Source organism: Vanellus vanellus (assembly GCF_965231255.1).
Source record: "Vanellus vanellus genome assembly, chromosome: 4".
Taxonomy (NCBI): domain Eukaryota; kingdom Metazoa; phylum Chordata; class Aves; order Charadriiformes; family Charadriidae; genus Vanellus; species Vanellus vanellus.
The window spans coordinates 44,722,743-44,742,001 of NC_138909.1; the positions used below are offsets into that span (position 1 = coordinate 44,722,743).

The 19,259-nt window shown below is 44.2% G+C and overlaps 1 protein-coding gene across 2 annotated transcripts in view; it reads right to left on the reverse strand.

Moving 5' to 3' along the window:
* Positions 1-19,259, reverse strand: part of EXOC6B (exocyst complex component 6B) — a gene marked incomplete at its 3' end in the record, with an annotated part of 312,754 nt that overhangs the window by 59,376 nt on the left and 234,119 nt on the right. For both annotated transcript variants that reach the window (XM_082482217.1, XM_082482216.1), the window contains one exon: positions 10,756-10,829. In XM_082482217.1, the coding sequence (XP_082338343.1) occupies positions 10,756-10,829 (74 nt within the window). The remainder of the gene's footprint in view (positions 1-10,755; positions 10,830-19,259) is intronic.

The window sequence follows — 19,259 nt, forward strand, 5'->3', positions numbered from 1 at the left end:
TTACACATCTAACAGCAACAACTACTGTGTTGTGTTTAAAAAACAAACACACATGACCTGGAATTAACAAAACCTATAGGAATGCAAATTACTATTTTTATCATATGATGGGGGGAACTAATAGAACAGTTGAAATAAATCATACTGTAATGTTCCTTGCTATATAGTGCCACCTTGCTGTCAATTCATCAATAAAAATGACAATTGTGAAGGACCGATGCTTTTGTGTGAGATGCGCAGTATGTTAACCTCAAGTGACCGAGCTTCACAAAGGAATCATTGGCTGAAATATAACATTGAAGTAATCTTAAAACACAATGCTGAGATCCCAACTCTCAACTTATTTGGAGCACACATGTCCTCTCTGCTGGTTTCTTTCAAAGCTCCAGTACTGCTGTCATTCCTGCACCTGCTCTCCACTGCTTCAGCTTGAAGTATGAAGAGGTCAAGTTCCCTCTCCTCTGCCTTCTTTCCTTCATAGGGCTCCTACACATCAGAGTCGCTGACTTTCCTCGCAAACCTTATCTCATTTATCAATCCCTTAATCCACGTGTATGGCACTACATAAATGTTAGTCAATATGTGTACTCTTTAAATCAAATGGAAAAAATCAATGGGAGAGTCTGAGAACAGACTGCTCTGGGACCGGGAGTCTAAGAGGCAATTAATAGCTCATTCCTTAAGGATAGAGGGTACTGAAGGCTTCCCAAACAATCGCCTTGCAACTGAAGTCACCTTGATGGACAAAAGCACCAGCGGTCCTGTCTTGCGCTCTTTCCCCAGATGTTCATCACACCACTGGTGGCTTTTTGATTTGCACGTGTTATTTCAGAAAGTTGACTGCTTGACTGGCAAAATATTACAACAGGCGTTCCAAGAGCTAACGTTTCTTTGCTCTGAAATGACAACCCAGTGATCCAGCTGCACTTGAGAGATCCCAAGGAAAAGAATTACTTGGATGCATCACAATACCGTTTCCCTACGGCTTCAAAGAACAAGACTGCTCTTCAAAACTGACTTTACCACCCACTGAGGTCCAGCTGACACATTCCGGGGAGACCCAGCAGCTGAGCCATGCGACTCTTCACTTTCATAGCAGCAACAGGAGCTCGGGGGAGGGGGGGGGGGGGGGGGGGGGAATCTACATTGCACAAGGTGAAGCTAGGATGTCATGAAAGGCAGCTCCATAAAGGCTTCTTTATGAACAGCTCTTCCTCACCAGCTCAAGAGTGACAGCTCCCAGGCATGCACAGATCGCCAGAGCGGATTTGGTTTCACAGGCGGAGATGTTGAGGTGAAGGGCAACCACCTTTGGCCCTCTCTATTCCTCATCAATCCTGCCTCAATCAGCAGGTTAAAGGTGAAAGTGGGCCTTATAACTCCAGTGGTGTCCGTATCCCCAATCAGATGACTGTCTCACAGCCTCCTGCAATTAGAGGGCACAGCGGGGTGGAGATCTCTCCTCCCACCAGCACGGGCCAGCTCCTGCTTTTCATGTCCCACGGCAGATGCCTGAAGTAACAGCAACCTGCTCCAGGGTGGATGGACCATGAACAGCCGGAGCGGAGGGTACTCAGGAAGAGGCAGGGTCTACAGTTGAGTCTTAGAGGTATAAAAAACAACTAAAAGGTATTCCTGTTCCAGTGCAAGGTCCCCTTTTGCTAATGTTCTTCATGGAGTCCTGCTGGAGTGGCTGCACTGCTTGTTTTACCATAAAAGATACACGAAAACAAGAGAAAGGAACTGTGTCCAGTTTTGGGCTCCCCAGTTCAAGAGGGACAGGGAACTGCTGGAGCGAGTCCAGTGAAGGGCAACTAAGATGATTAAGGGATTGGAGCGTCTCCCTTATGAGGAAAGGCTGAGAGAGCTGGGACTCTTTAGCCTGGAGAAGAGAAGGCTGAGGGGAGGCCTTATTATGGCATACAAGTATCTAAAGGGTGGGTTGAAGGAGGATGGAGCCAGACTCTTGTCAATGGTTCCCAGTGACAGGACGAGGGGTAATGGGCACAAGTTAGTACACAGGAAGTTCCGTTCAAATACACGGAAAAACTTCTTTACGGTGAGGGTGACAGAGCACTGGCACAGGCTGCCCAGGGAGGTTGAGGAGTCCCCTTCTCTGGAGATTTTCAAGACCCGCCTGGATGCAGTCCTGAGTAATGTGCTCTTGGCAATCCTGCTTTAGCAGAGGAGTTGGACTAGATGATCTCTAGAGGTCCCTTCCAACTCTGAAAATTCCGTGATTCCGTGATTCTGTGAATAATGGGCGATTGCTTAATATTTTACTGAACTGCTCTCAGCACACAGCCTTGGAAAGAAAAATGCAATTTCTGTGTCAACTTCAGCAGATGGACACAAGCAGCATGGGGCATATGGAACCAAACCCCAGACCTGGGGGTGTCCACAGCACAAAAAGCCCAGTCATTCCCAAGCAAACCCCAAGGGTCAACCTACAGCATCAATTAAGGTGAGAACAAGTATCTTCCACCCCATCATCTTTTGATTTCAACATCTAAACAAGCCTAGTGCCCTGTTTACGTGACATCTTGAGGAATTTAACACCCAACCATGAGGTAGAAAAGTCTATTTCTCGCTTTCAAATTCCTCATTTCCTCCCTTTATTTCCTTTGTCTAGCCCCAAAATCTCCCTATGAAAGAGGATTTGATTGTTTGTTTGTTTTTATTGTTCCAGTCTGTAAAGTGTCGACAGGCTCCACAATTTCAATTGCCATGCCCTAACGAAAGAAACCCAGGCAGTGCTCTCCGTGTAAGAGAAGTGCTAACAGAATATGTTTGCACTCTTGATTTTTTTTTTTTGAAGGCTCTGGGGAGCATCCAGGCACTTTTAATTCCTCACCGTGCCAAAACATCCTTCCTGGATCAAGAGTGATGGATTCTAACCGAGTTGGGAGCAGCCAAACGAACTAGGGATCTGTATTTTTAATATAATTGAACTACAAAAGGCTATGTTTAAAGTAACACTAAGGCTAGCTTAAACACACCAAAGCAAGAAAAATCAGAGTTAAAGCTCTAAATCTGCTCTGAGCTCATGCCTTTGTGTGTCTTTCCCTTTCCCCATCCCCTTTCTGCAGAGCACAGCGAGCAGCAGCTTGGATTTTCAGCACAAACTTTGAAGCATCCTTTCTTTGTGAGTCAGACAGTTAACACTGATTTAAAAATAAATAAACTACTTAATGTGCCCTTTTCAAATACTGTTGGTTTTGGGGCACTAAAGAAAAACATACCCTGAGCCTAACAAGGAAGAAACACAGTGGTTTGGCCAAGACACTGGAATGTCCTTCCTGGTGTACTGGGTTAGCCACAGCCTGGGGTATTCCTGCACAGCTCTCTGGGCAATGCCTGCCTGACAATCCATGTCTGAACACATCTCCATTGGCATTTGCTTAAAGATGCACTGGAGCAGAGAAAAAATGCCTCTATCTGTCATCCATGATGTCTCCAACATGGAGCACCTTTCCCGACAAGTACTCTGGGTAGATTGAGCACCACCAGAGGTGCAGGACGCCTGGAGGAGCACTCCCATGCGTTGGGAGTCCAGCCTGATGTTTAGGAAACAGCTTGAAAACCATCTCTTGCTACTTCCTAGATGTGTCATGACTGCTCTGAGACAGCTTTTAATCAAGGTCCAAATGGTTTCCAGAAAAGAGAAAGCACATTGCTCTGATGTTACCAACAGGGGTTAAAAAGGATGGTGCTAACATCAATGCAGAAGGATCAGGTGATATTAAGAGCATGAAATAAGGCAAAAAAGGCTCCCCCACTAAATATCTAAAGGGGTTTGTTAATTTTGGTTGTTTTTTGTTAAAGTCATTCCCTCCATCTTATCTTTTTATTTCTTCACCTCTTCCAAGTTTCCTAGGGAGACATGGGGTGGGAGACAGAAGGATGGAGACACCCACATACCTTGACTAGTGGAAAAGGGCATTTGCAGCACAAGGGGTAACATGAAATAGGTTCCACATCCTCATGTGAAATCCAGCTGTTGGGGGCCTTGAGCACACCTTCTTCACAGGCAAAGCAGGTACCATGTTCTCACCACAGCAGGTTTCTAACCTGAACTGAAGGGTATGTCCAGGTCCACCTTCCAAAGAGTAAATGACTGATACAATATGAGTACATGAATTTCATAAGGTTTTAAATGGGCCTTAATAAATCCGACTTTACACAAACTGTTACTTTCCACCAAGTGATTACAGCAAACATTTTCACAGGTAATTTCATTCCAAATATGGAGTTAGAAAACAAATCCAGGCATTATTTTTTGTTAACAAGTCTTTTTTTTTGTTAACAAAATTATTGTATTACCCCATGCAGATAACTTGAGAGGAAACTCACAGCATGATGCTGGAATGGCCCAGACACTGCTGAGGTCCACCATAAATTAACACCAGATTACACCTTTGAAATTGGTTTCCCCAGGCAATTTGGCATTTAGAAAAACCACCATAATTTGGGTCTGTAGAAGTAGAGAGGTGTGACAGAGGATGAAGGTGATAATATCTCCACTTCTGGTAAGCTGAGTTGGATATGGCTTCTGGATGCCTAGAAAAGTATCTATGACATTCACAGGTGTTAGGAAACAAAATACCATTTAATTGGCAGTAATGTGTTCGGCTGTAAGTCAGATGTATTTGACCTGCCTTTTCTGGTCTCCATCATCTGTTTAGATTCTTCAGGTCTTCGTGTTTGCACAAAACCAAGCAAAATGGCAGTTCTTAGTTGGCCTGCAGGCACTACCATAATGAACACTATTAACAATGGTGGATGCATTACCCAAAGATACCAATCAGTGGAAGGAACTTGGAGAGGATCTACAAAAGTAATTAACAGCCTGAAGATACAATCTTAACAGCAAAAACCTATATTTAAGGGTAATGATAAAACTAGCTCAAACCCATCATTGCCGGGTAATTAAGAATTAAGGCTGCAACTGGAACATGTGTCTTCACACCTCTTGTTTCCTTAGTGCACAAGATGATGACATTTGCAATGAAAGATTAATAGAATACAACATTTTGCTTGACACCACATGGGAGGCAGCTGCAGGCAGGGCATGCAGGACCACTCTCAAGAGCCAGCAAAGGGCGTCAGGTTGCTGAGCTGGAGAGGAGAATGTGGCAGAGGCCATGTAGTTGTGGTTAAATAATTAAAGAAAGCACCATTAAGCAAGGACAGGATACAGGGTGAACACAGGAGTAAAGGGATGCAGTTAGAAGGAGAGAATGTATGTTGAGATGTAAAATGTAAATGTTGTCTTCCTATGGTAAAAGTCCCCTTGCAAAGACCATTAAACACTAAAGATGATCAGAAACTAAACCATAGAAGAGCGTTTCTCAAAAAAGATAGTATATAGATCCCCCATGTTGCAGTCTTTGGCCAGAGCAGTGCAACGGGCATTTGGGAGAGCCAGCCAAGCTGCAAGGCTGAAGACAGGCAAGGTAGTGGGCCAGGGGAATAGCAGTCTACAGAACAATTTGGAGATGGAAAATAGCAACTGACAAGGAAGGAGATGAGCTGAAACCCATGAGTCACCTTTTCATCTCTGCCTTGCTGCATCCAATGATTAACACGGCAGCTACTCTGTCTGCAACTTCTCTTACAACAGAAACCTGTGCTTCAAAGATGCAAGCAAGTACATGTGAAGAGAAGACTTCTTGCCAAGATAGTTAACTTAATTGATCCTCCTTCTAACACGATTTTCAACTTCTGCTGCATCTACCAGCAAAACAAGTGGGGAAAAATAAGCCAAACCAGTTTCACATGTAACGAGCCTCTCTCCACACCACTGCACACTCATGGCATGGGCAGTCCCTCTTAGCAGGCTCAGGACCAGCTCCAAGTCTCACCCAACATCTTGTTTTCACACTGCTCCTCAGATATTTCATTAGACTTTGCAGGGCAGGAAAACCACATTTAACTGCAAAATATAAAAACAAATTAAAAAACTACAACCCAGGGCTTCCTGCCTGGTGGGAATGAACTTGCATGCTGTCCTGGGAGCTGCCTCTTGGAAGGACTATCTCCATGTTCTTACTCAGGTAACAGAATAGAGAGGTGGCCAGAGCCTTGCAGTGTCATGTCAAGGCACAGACCCATGGGGTCTTGGCTGTTCAGGCCAAATTTGCACAGGCTTCCCCTCAGCCACTATGCGCAGGGCTGGGTATGGAAGCCCTAGACCACATGGTAGCAGTAGGAGACAGGGCTACATCTCACTTGATACGTGCTCACCTTGCACAAGTCCAAGCCTCAAGTGCCTTTAAAGCAGCCAACAACCAAGTCAGATGGAGTTTTAAAAACCTTATTTATCATCTGATGTTTAGATAAGCAGCTAAGCTGGACATCCACAGATGCTAGCATTACTGTATCTCTCAACGTAACCTCGCAGTTTGCTGTTCCCTACAACGGAGCAGGTGGTTCCTTAAACCAAGCACAGAACCAAGAAATCCAAGTTTCCCAGTGGGTCTCTCTCAAGGTTGAGTCTAAGGGATGAGTTCACACCGCAGCTTTCCTCCTCTATCTTGGCTCATTATTTTCAGAAAAATGTGTAGGGCTGTTATACCTTTAAAGCCCACCAAATATGGCCAAAACAGGCCAGAAGGTTCAGAAGTCATTAGGGGAAATTAAGATGGACACAAAGGTTAAACAACTGCACATTACATATGGCTAAAAGCTTCTAACTTTGTATTTCGTAGTCTAAATGAAAAAAAACACCTCTTCAGTAACTATGCAAATGTTGCAGAAGAGATACGAAACTTTTATGAAGGGAAGAACAAGGCACAGAGCAGGGACGGAAGGGAATCATGTTCCTGAGCAGAATATTGTTTTATTAAGCATCTCTATCAGAGTTAATATTAATGCCACCAGAGGTTGACCTCTCATTACTCAGCTGGCCAGCATCCAACACAAACCCACAATAACCACAACTGGCTTTCAAACGCAGTAAAAAGATGCATAAAAAGTTTGCTATTGGACAAGTGAGAAGCAGAAGAGCTATTCCACGCCCAACAATAGCACTTGCCTGTCTTAACCTCACTGATGGGGTTTGAAGGGCTGATACTCAAATTCATAACCACCATCAAGTTACAACCATTAAGCATAACAGAAAAATGATGGAGCAGAAGAATGGATCATCCCTTGCATGTATGCATGCCTCCAAAAAGACATGCTCCTGCCTTCCCTTCTCTAAATCTCCCTCGATGCTGAAGTTTGCACTTGCAGAGGAAATTCAACACACAGGATTTATAATTCGCCGGACAGACGGAGAGGCTGAGAATAAGGAGCTCTAATCCATCAAGGACGTTCCCTTTCTAGAGCCCGGAGTGAAATTCTTCGAGTGCCAGAGACAGATTTTCCTTGGCGGGCAGCCATGAGTGTCGATCTGGCTTCTAGGAGAGATCAGCATGGCTGTGGATTGCAGTGACTTCACAGACAAACATAAAAACTTCCTCTTCAAGCAACTTTCTTATAATAAACCCATAGAAATTAAAAGCTAAAACATTTCCAGCTGGCCAGAAGCTGCAGAGAGAACAGTGAACTTATTGCATGTGCAGTCTTGGGGCTGATTTGAAGTCTCCCAGAGATCTTCAGTGGTATTTGGACATTCAATGGTATTTGGACAGAAGCACCTAAGTCACTTTTGAAAGCAAGATTCAAAAAACTGAATTATTTAGGCTCCTTTCATATTTTAGCAAGGTTATTTATGGAACTAATTTTATTTCAGATTTCTAACATATAGTACCAAGTGCGTAAGAGCAAATTTTAAACCTTAAGGGGGAAAAGTAACTATCGCTTCCTTGTAAAGCCTTATATATTTGAGTATCACTGTCAGGCCCTTGTTATAAAAGAGCTCTTACAGAAGGATTTGAGATGCGATTTGGTTTACTCTATCACTTCATTAAAGGTATTTATGGATTTAGAATTATTCCAGGATGGGAAGACATGTTACTTTTTAATTTACTGTCTACTCAGAATAGCAATTCTGATCCTCTGTGTTTGATTCTTTTTCCTCTTTATGATACAGTGATGGAATTGCTCCCATTTTCTGTGAGAGCAAGGGGAAAATCAGGCTTTCTACAGGGCTTATTTTCCACTACAAGGTTCTGTATTCAAGATGCAAACCAAATCACTACATTTTTCTACCATTTTATATTTTATTGTACTAAGAACTAATTTTGGTCATTCTCTTAAACTTAATCGTCCCACATTACTTTGAAATTTTTCTCTTATCTACAATTGCTCCGTAACAGCTAGCACTGAAATATACTTACTTGGTGCATTTTTTGCCCAGTCATTTTTCTCCCTACATAACCAAGCTAGGCTGCTTCTGCCTGCTCGTGCAAAGCCACACTAATTGACAGGACAGCTCCATGGTAAGTATAAACCTATCTGAAATATAAACTTGAAATTACTTTTAACATGGATTTCAGGTTGGAAACACCCTTTCACTGGCTATGCTGGTGTTCCTTCCCAGGCGAAAGAAAACAGACAGAAACACAAACACTTTCACATGGTATCTCCTCCCCGTTCATAGCTTTAAGTCAATATTGTGTTAACATTTAGTATCTTAAAGGAGAAAGAATGCAATGTCCAAAACCGAACAAATTGAAAACAAGTTGAAGAACAAATTAAAGACCTCTCTCTGCTGTACCTTCATCCATTCACCCTTCCAGCTATCCCCTGCTCCCCAGGCCCTGCAGCTGGAGCTGGAGCCCAACAAGAAGCAACACAGTGGTGGGAGAGCTGGAGCTGTGATGGTGCCAGAGCAGCCAAGAGAGCTTCACACAGGTGGACTTTGGTGACAAATTACATGTCACAGGATTAGGTCATCAACAGGATCAAGGGACCTGGGAACTATCTCATCTTTGCACATTATTGCCAATCTCAATAAGCCAGTGATAGGTGGATTCTTCTCTACCTGGAGCAATGAGATATTGTCCATTTTCTGTACAATACTTGGCATCAACAAGCATCCCTGTTATCCAGAAGACGATCTAGGACTGCCTGTCCTCACCTGAAATTCAACAGGCCACAGCATCTGCCCTTTCTCCTTGCAACATTCAGAAAAGCTACTATTTGTAAATGCAAGAAAAAAAGGTGGTACTGCCTTCCAAAAGAAAGAAGAAAACGCTGTGTACAAAGAACATTTGACAGAGGAGGAACACTTGTAGAGGGCTACTGTTCAGCTTTTTGCCCACCCGAGCTGAATTCATTTGGCTGCATTTTGCACTTATGAACCATACAAACATTTTACTGCTAATGCACTGGCTCAGACCAGCTGAACCTCACCGAGCATTTTTAAGGCATTTCATTCTTCAAACAGCCACAGCTTTCCTCTTCAAAATCCCCGCATTCAAGTCCTCGTGCTTGGAAAAGGACCAAAGACTCCACATTTCCTTATACCCAGGAGGTTGCAAGCGCGTTGTGTACAGCAGTCAATAAAGTGCCAAGAAGCTAATGAAGATAAAAGTGTCAACGCGTAGCAGTGATACCTTTCCCATGTAGCTATTTTGACCATTTTGCAAACAAATTTAGCAGTTACTGCCAGGCTCAAGTCCGAAAAGCAAACGCGCAGCATCTCAACGTTATTAAACTTATTGCTGCTCTGCAGAAGTGTCATGGGATGACAGATCGCTCCCTGGACATCAACTGGATCCAGAGAAGTTCTCAAACCCGTATGGGTTAAAAGCAGCTCCAGCATGAATTGGAGTCTCAGTGGTAAGGATATCATCGATACAAGGGATTATGCAGATTTAAGAAATACCCTCGGCACCCGAAAGTTTTCAGAATGCAAACTACGTCAACCCTGAAAACAAGAGGCACTGCATCATGATGGCAGGAGGAACAAAGCCAGGGGGGTTTAATGGACAAAAAAAGATTGTTTTAATAGGAGAGAAGCATCAGTCATCGAGTCTTACTTCATTCAGACTTTCTATCCAACCCATCCATCTTCAGTGCCAAGAGATGACAGGACCACCTCACTTTTCCCCCCCAGCCTAGTATATCAATAATGCCCATTTCTACCCTAAACAAATGACTTGCTAGAATGGCCCTTTTCCCTAAATTGGCTTGCCAAGCCCCACAAATGCCTCAGTACCTGCTATGGTCAACTTGGCTCTAATGGGGCCCCCTTCAGAGGTGGGCACCAATGGGTGGAGCCTTCCCCAGTCATCTTCCCTAACAGCCACTTTGTCATTCATGGCTGGGGACCATCTGCGGAAGAGGAGACTGGGGAGGGGGTTGCCGAGCCAAAGACGGACACAAACGGGCGCGCTCACAGGCATACCCTCCTCACACAAGCCCAAATGCAAATTCCTTCACCCGCGCAAAACGCCTCTGTGGGCATTATCTGTGAACAAAAGTCCTCGAGGCGGGCGGTCTCTGCATCACTGCTCTCTCTGTTAGCACCACCTGCTTGGCGTCAGCCGGGAGAGTCGCCGAGTTATCTTTTTGCCACATCTGCAGAAGCCAACAGGAGCACAATGGACCCCATCAGCCAGGGTCAAGCATGGCTTTCTTTCTCGCCCCCGTACCACCAGCCCTTTTCACCTCCACCATCTCCAGGACCCCGGAGTGCTCAATAAGGAAGTGGCTTCGAGTGCTGGGAGGAGGGGGGGAAAATATAGGTCTCTGGCGTAAATCACCAACGCCGTTTCCCCTCCTTTCCCTTTCCTTAAGACCTGATGGTCTTCAGTCACACATCTTAAAAGAAAAACAAAAAACAAAAACACAAAGACTTACTTGTCTCAAGTCGATGAAGGCCAACTGCAGCGTGTCCCCTTGGAACCCAGGCACTGGGCCGGATCTGGCAAACTCTGTGGGAAAGAAAAGAGGATAAAAAGCGCCTTTAACTAACCATGGACAGGGAGATTGGCAGACGGATGACAGGGAAGACAAGAGAGGCTGGGGGAGAGGAGGACCGCGCTTCTAAGGAGTCATGTCTCCCTCCCTTCAGCGTCTTTGTTCGCCCTTCAAAATTCGTGTCATCAAAACACCATTAATTCCACCGTCCTGACAGCAAGGAAACTGTACTAATTCGACCTGAAATTTATTCCCATGAGCCGTACTGGGCTTCAGAGTATTTGTTTTGTGAATGGACAAACAACTCGCCGAGAAGAAAGGGGGGGATGAGGGTGGAAAAGTTTTTCCTCTCGACACAATAAAATCTTCAGCTGTGAAACTCTTTTCAGTTCCGAAAGCTATTTATATTTTAGGGCGCTGAAGGAATTTTCTAATTTCACGCCTGTCACCAGACTCCATAAGCATTCATCAAAAAAATATGCCCAGCCACATCATTAATTATTCGGCAGCAGATTATTTGCATTATCTGGTATGGTGCGCTATTGCCAGTGTACAGTCACCCCAAATGGGAAGAATCGCGACCATTATGTGGCGTATTTATTTATGTTGGATGAAGACATCTGACGACTGAATAACATCGGCTTCTAAAGTGAAGAGAATATTTCCAAGGCTACATTTACCTCCTTCCAGTGTAATCTGACCAAAATTTCATACTTCAGTCATTTATTTTTCTTCTAATCCATTATTTAAACCAAGTCTAAAAGCAAGGGGGACTTGAGTGAATACACGTTAGAGGATTTTAGCTCTTCCATGTCATTTAACAGCTTCTACTTGGTGGTGCTCATGATGCCAACAACTGCACATATTCAAATGTCTTTTGAAGATATGCCTCAGGTTGATTTAGCCCAACTTCACTTAATTTTCACCCTCTTTAGCTACACAAGTAACAGCTTTATCTCTGCCATCCATGCAGCTTTTCATCACCAAGGGGACCTAATTTGTGAAGCCACAACTCAACATCATGAAAGACTCAAGAGGGAGCTTCTGCCTTTGGCTGAATTTTGTTGCTTCTGTAGACAGTGAAGATGCTGCACGCTGGAAGGAAATGTTTTCTTGAGATACAAGCAAGTGCGATGGCAGAAAAGAAGGGAGGGAAAATATACATAAACCTGAAGGTTTTTAAGTTATGTATGGCCCATTATCGCTCAACTATTCTGTTTTTTACCATACAAGAACCCTCAAAACAGCTGTTGCAGCTCCACAAAGCTGAGGACTAAGGACTGTTTGGCAATAAGGAAGGAGAATTTTGCCTCCTGTCTCCATGACTGCACAGAAGTACTAAAGGACAAAGCTTGTCCTGTCCTTAAACACTAAGCAGAGTCATTTCGTGCCAGATGGTCTTCTCCTTGAATACTTCTTCCAAACGTTATCTCATTTTCAAGCGAATGGCACAAAAGAAAGAAAACAAATCATCACAGTCCTATTTTTAAGGACTTCCTATAGAAGCCCAGTCATATGAGAAGTCCCCATGGCTCTAACAAGAACAGACTAATGAGTTAGACATTAGGACTCTCAGCCCTGTTCCTCAACTGCCTTATTTCTGGAAACCAGAGGGGTTATTTGTCAGGTTTCTTGCTCCACCTTCCATTATAATCTTGGGATGGAGAACATCCTTCAGTACAGACACAGGTACATGCAGGGGCACAGCCACCAGTTTTCAGACATCGACAGCTTTGCTTTTTAATATTTTCAGGTGTCAGAAGATTGAAACTATCACTCATCTTTGCAGTGATCACTCAAGTGACAACTCCTGCAGGACAACAGCAAACACAGCTATAAACCCATTACTTTTACCCAATGTTACTACTAGAAACGAATAATAAAAAATAAAAAGAGAAAGTACGTATGTGACTGTTCACATTTAGATTTTGGATTGGAAAAGCATAAATCAAAGCCAGGAGAAACCATCCATCATTGTGCCAATGGACTTTGCCACATTTGCACAGGATAGGACTGGACAGAGATAGGAGCTGCTCAGCTTTCAGCCAGCTTCACTGACCAATGCTGCAATATTCAGGCTGCAAACAGTCCAAAGATCTTTTATATTTAACCCTCAAACCTGTTTTAATTAATTCTAACTGTAAAGGCATTTTAATGTATGTTTGCTATAAAATTTGACTGCAGTTTGCCTGTGCCAGCACACACACACAAGAGAGGACTAACGCATGCTTTCTGACTCTGATCTGCAAGGCGTAAATCATCTTTACACATCTGCTGCACGCCCCACTGTCTCATCTGGAAAAATGATCCCAAAAGCCACATCAATCCTAAAACACCCCCACTTTGGAAAAGCACGTACCTGAGAAGCTAAGAACTTTGAGATGTGAGGAACAGCATTTGAGCATCCTCTCGAGGGATGAAACGGCCCTGGGGGGCTCAGTGTTGCAGACATCCCTGGGTTGAGGTACCCAACAAACTGGCTGAACCGCTATGTCCTACCCTCTAAGGATGGAGTAACATCATGTTACTAATTATAATTTGAGAAACACTGGAAAAAAGAAACCCTGAAAGAACTGCAATGAAAGAAAGTTTCTATTTTGGATTTAAGGGCTTCGCAGCTGCTAAGAATCTATTTGGAAGCACAGATGGAGTTGTGAAATTTAAGATCTTCCCAAAAGCATGAATTTCAAATCCTCATGAGAAAATGCCTGTGACTGGGTCTTGAATGTTTTCACAAGAGTCGAGAATTTATCATTACTGTCATCTGCTCGTGAGCAACCCAAGACAGATTTCATCCCAAGACATGGTTGCTAGTTAGCAGCTCACCTTTAGCTGTCTCTTACTAAGGAATTGTATGAGAGGAAGGCTGTGAGAGTCATGGAGTGACACTGCCCTTTAACACTGCACAGTACAACAACAGTAGCACACTGAGCCAGCATTTGCTTGAACAACAATTCTCAGGAATACAACAGATTGCAGTCTCTATTGCATTAACAATGCACCTGACATTCAAGAAGTGAAACGGTGTATGAGATCACATTATTCGTATTACAGAAGAAATGAGATCAAGAATACAGCTCAGACGCCAGAAGAAAGCTGCTACAGCACTTGGCTGTAAGGAGCCCAAAGAGGAATGAATGCAATGCTTCACCCCACGGTTGTTATAAAAATAGCCGTACCTTCTGTAATCATAGGTCACATTTTACATACCAATGCCACAAACCTATTTTGAAGGAGGAATGAACAAAGTCTTAAAGAAAAAAAGAAACAAAGAGGAGAACAGAGCTTTAGAGGAAAGACACAGCCAGTTCTTCTTGGTTTTAATCTCTTCAACCAGATTTCAGGATAATTTTCTCGGAACAACCAAGCACAGTGCTGGCCTCAGTACTGTCGGATTCGTTTATTGTACTGTCTCCACTACCAAGGCAAGTGGCAAACATAGCAAGCCACCTACAGTACAGCCCCTTGAGCAGAAAATCACAAGAGAATAGAGCAGATCAGTATGCGGCTGTTTGTACAAAGCATTTAGCCAGGCTAAAGGTTTGAGAGACTTGTGTTCAGGCCAAAAAAGTAATGTCTTTGCAAGGTCTACAGGCTTGGGCCACCCAGGGCAGGTCACAGGGGGACTCTAACCTCTCTTCCAAAACATTTCACCGATGAAAGAATCAAGGAACAGGAACCGTTAAGCCCTTTACAATGAACAAAGAATAAAGAGTTCAAACGCACACCAGAAAAGAGACATCCACTGTAAATTAATTATACAGAACGGGGGAATCTCTTTTTGTATACTGTACACGGCTATGCACACAGGGACAGAGTCTTACATGTATTGTGTGGTTCAAATAAACACAGCTGGTGACTTCATTCCTCAAAAACACCGTTTTGAGGGTAAGATTTTCTCCGAATTACATGACACCGCCAGAATTCATGACGGCAGACCTGCGGGATCGAGGTTACAGCAGCTCCTGGCGAGGGGAACCTGGACAACCTGCTTGCAGACCCATTAGTCACGAACAAGATTTTGTACTTGGGGAAACAGCCATCTCAGCATTCCTCAACGAAGACATAGGTCTCAAAGTCATCTTTCTTAGACAAACCCTTGGAAGACTATCTTAGAAAAACCAAGCGACAGGACCTCTTGCACCTTACCCAGAGCCACAACATGACATCTTGAGGACATCCAAGCTGAATAACATATCTTTGTGTCGCCTCTGGAGAAGCTTGCAAGGGAAAAAAGGTGAGAAATGATGGCAAGAGGAACAGAGAGACGATCCAAATTTTCATATTGAGCTTATATTTCACCCACACCATTCCCACACAGCCCTGCTTTGAAGCTGTTCCCCATTAAAGGCCAAATTATCAAAGCTCATCCCCATCTGGGGAATTCTAGGCAGCTGTCAGGAGAAGGAGTTATCCAAAATATACTGCACTGGGTCAGATTACATCAAAATTTCTACCCCTCTCTATCATTTGCTCTATTACGGAACAAAGATGAGCCTGGAGTCCTGTTATTGCGTAGAGACAAGTGGTCCCAGGGGCCATGATGGTATGGTCCGCAGACAGGGCTGAGGAGCATCCACAGCCCCAGGGAGGAACTCCTCACTGATGGACCACTAGGTGTTTCCAAGTAGAAGAAAAGAAAGGTCTTCAGAAGAAATTGTACAGGAGATATTTAAAAGACTAGTAGGGACGTGGTTTAGTAGTGGTTTTGGCAGTGTTAGGTTGATGGTTGGACTCGATGATCTTAAAGGTCCCTTCCAACCTAGATGATTCTGTGATTCTATGTGTGCCAAGAAATTTGGTCCCTGACAATCTGTAGGACAGGTCTACAAAATCAAGTAACAGATCTATGCAGGTTACCAAACCCAAACCCCAAGACGTACAGTGGCTATCATAGCAGATGTGAAGGTCTAAGCTCCATTAAAATACAAATACTAGGAAAAGCGGAAAGTGCACATCTCACCATTAGCTCATTTGAGCTGCAAAGGTTGACAAGCCTCAATAGTGTGTATTCATGATCATAGAATCATCTAGGTTGGAAGGGCCCTTTAAGATCAAGTCCAACCATCAACTGCCAAAACCACCACTAAACCATGTCCCTAAGCAGCACATCTACCCATCTTTTAAATACCTCCAGGGACGGGTGGGGAAGGGAAGGTGGGTGCAGAGCTGAGGAACTGTGTGCTGTTAACATTGTTTGAACAAAATCAGGTGTGGACTCTTCCTAGAGTTGCAAAGGACTAGATGACAGGTGAATAAGTACCAGTGTATCCTGGTAACAAAGGAGAACTCAGGAAGGTGTTGGAGATGGAGGACATACAAGATGTTGTAGCAGGCAGCAGAGGTTGGAGACAAGAGGACAGAAGCTGAGAAGACACTGTGGGATTAGCAAGAGGTTTACAAAGAAGACAGAAGAGAAGGAAAACAGAGACAGAAATGCTAAACCCACAATGCTGAAGGAGATCAGGTGATGGATTATGGGACAGATGAAGAACGAATATAAGGCAAAAATCAGCTGATGGTTAGAGATGGCAGAGGCAAGCAGGAGGTCTCAGTTTAGGGGCAGTGTAAAATGGCTGGAGAGTAGTTCATTTCTCTTTGACATCATGCAAACTCCCAGGATTTGCTCGAGTCAGAATTGCAAAGACCACTCAAGTACTGTGCTAAAGTAAAGAGCATTGTCCGAATACAACCTATCAGCATCTAAAGAAAAAGGACACATTTTTGATAGCTCATTGATGGGGACTCACGCGCTTCCCCTCCGTGCATTTTATATGCACTAATTCACCAGGCATCACTTTCTTTGCCACTGCGTGTACTTTGCAACCTCTGAGAAGGGTCAGGTGAGGGAAATGAAGGAAGCACTAAATAAATTAATGATATGCCCAGGGGAACAAATTCAGGGAGAAGTAAGGGAGGATAAATCTAAGTGTAGAAAAGTGGCACAGCTGCGGACTAGACGCTCCCACTTCTATGCCCTCTGTCACTCGGCGCACCAATAATTCACCCTTCCCGTTTCAGAAAGCACGTACAGAAGTGCTTGGAAGACAGCTCTGCTGTCAATACAAATCACCCCACTCCATTTTAACGGCAGGAAAACACAAAGTTTTAGTTCCTAACAAGGGCTGAGTTTTGACAGGTGAAGAGGTGGGAAGGAAGCGGTCCGTTCCTCCTCCATCATGAGCCACAGGCAGGCCTGGGGAAAGTACTGGGCAAACAGAGGGTCTGCAAGTTCCCAGAGATGAGCTGAACTATGTGCTTGTCGGGCATCGGGATCTGCTCACTCCACTACATAAAGGTGTTCTTTCAAGCCATCCACACAGGCAGCTCATGCAAACTGTGCTCAACCTTGGGACAGTCTAGGACACTAATGGCACTTTAATCAACAGGTAGCAGCTTTCTAAGCTGCCAAAATCCAGGATCCAGTTCAGTCATGTGCCTGTACACTAAATACATCTCCACACTCTCAAAGCTCAGCACCCTTTTGCCAGAATTGTTTTTTTTTGTTGCTGCTCAGCCCCACTCCAGGTTGTGATGTTCCAGGATGTGGTACCAATGCATGACCCCAAGGCAGTGTGATGGAGGAAGTGCAAGGGAAGGAGCTGTGTTTGTTCCTGATGCACACAGTAAAGTGTTATTGAGTGCTACGATGAGCTGCAATTTGGGCAAGGAAAGTCACCAACAGGGATGCTGTAAGAGAAGGACTATCTGAGCATGCTGAGGGGAAGGAAAGCAGCCTTGTCATGGAGCTGAGCATCGCCAGAGTGAGCTGTGGAGCAGACCTCTGTGAGGCTTCGTCTTGGACCTCCCAGCAGCAGGAGGCAGAGGAATGGCAGTCCCAGCCTGTGGTGAAGGAGCAGTGGAGCAGCAAGTGCCCCAGGGCACAGCAGGTGCCGGAGCCAGCATGAGGAGGAAGATGGCTAATTTCACGAGTGAGGCTTGGCTCTGAAACAAAGGTCGGAAACCCCTGGCTTACAGGACAGTGCCTCCAGGCACTGTAAGGCAGGTGGCAAACTAACCCGCTACCTGGTGTGCCTCTTCTCTGCTCCTCTGTCAGCTTCTTCTGTCATACCATCATCAACCACCGTCGTCCCAGCCTGCAAACTCCTACAACTCCAATATTGCAGCATAAGGAGTTCCTACCAACCATACAAATCACAGCCATGGTCCTTTCATACCATTGCAACCCAGGACACACATGATGTAGATTTGTCCTTCATCATGGGCTAATATAGGTCCTCCTCCCTAGCTCTCACCATGTGTAAGGAGCTCACTCACACATGGTTACCACCAACTCAGCCAGCACAGAACCACCACCAGCTGCAGTCACGCAACCCTACATATGAGCCCTGTGGCTCAGGAGGATCTCCAGCTTCAATTTCTTTTAAACACAAATCTTTCCTTTTTAACCACACATCTGAGTGGCATAGAGACGCACTTGACTGAGGTTGTGAGCCACTAATATAATAAATTAAAAAAAAAATATTCTGCTCAAACCTTTCCCTCTGTTCATTGCAACATCCCTTTTTCTCCCCCAAAATACAAGCTTTTGCTGGTGCATTACAGCAGGATGGATACCAGCAAACACAGAATGCAATAACCTAAAATCGGGGAGTTTGTCCTGAAAAACACCGTGCTCACCTCTAGTGCTGCACATGCTAATCCCTGATGGGTTGCAAGTTGGAAGAACATCAGGCAACCGTTTGCATGGTGCAAGCAGCCTGTGCTCAAGGGAGAGGAGTCCTCTGGCGTGGTGGGCAAACCCTGGCGTCTTACACAAATAACGGGATTTCCGCATGAGAAAGTACTCGGAGCCAGATAACGTGGCCAAGAAGGAGGTGGTGAATGGCTGCGCCGGGACCCATATCGGCACATTTTGGCACACTTGCATGTCAGGCTGGAGGATTCCTCAAACCAGTGGAGACATCTGTGTTTCTTATTGACTGCCCCCAGGAGTGGGCTGACCAAAAATTGGGAGTTGAATGAAATTTTAAATATAATTTTTACAGCACTTTTAATTTCTCATAAAGCAGCAGTTAAAAGACTTTAGAGATTATGGAACTGCTTATTTTATGATCTAAGTATTGTAAAAACAATCTGCCTCAACCACTGCTGGAACCAGTTACGTAGACAGGAAACACTTCTGTAGGAGTAAGAGCAGCCCCCATTTTTTTTTTTGTTTGTTTTATTTGGTTGTAATCTCCAAATCTGGGTTGTTACATTTGATTCCCACTAACTCTGAGGTACAGGAGATATAGGAAAAAAAAAATATATATATATATACACCAGCACCAGGAGGTCCAAAAAAGAGCAGAGCGGGGAACTGTGTTACAAGGCATGTAGCACATTGCATGTGCTGTTAAATCTTGGATTACAGATGTGTTCTGGAAGACAGCAAACCCATTTTAAAAAGCAAATGCCTATTCTGAAAAAAAAAACCACCA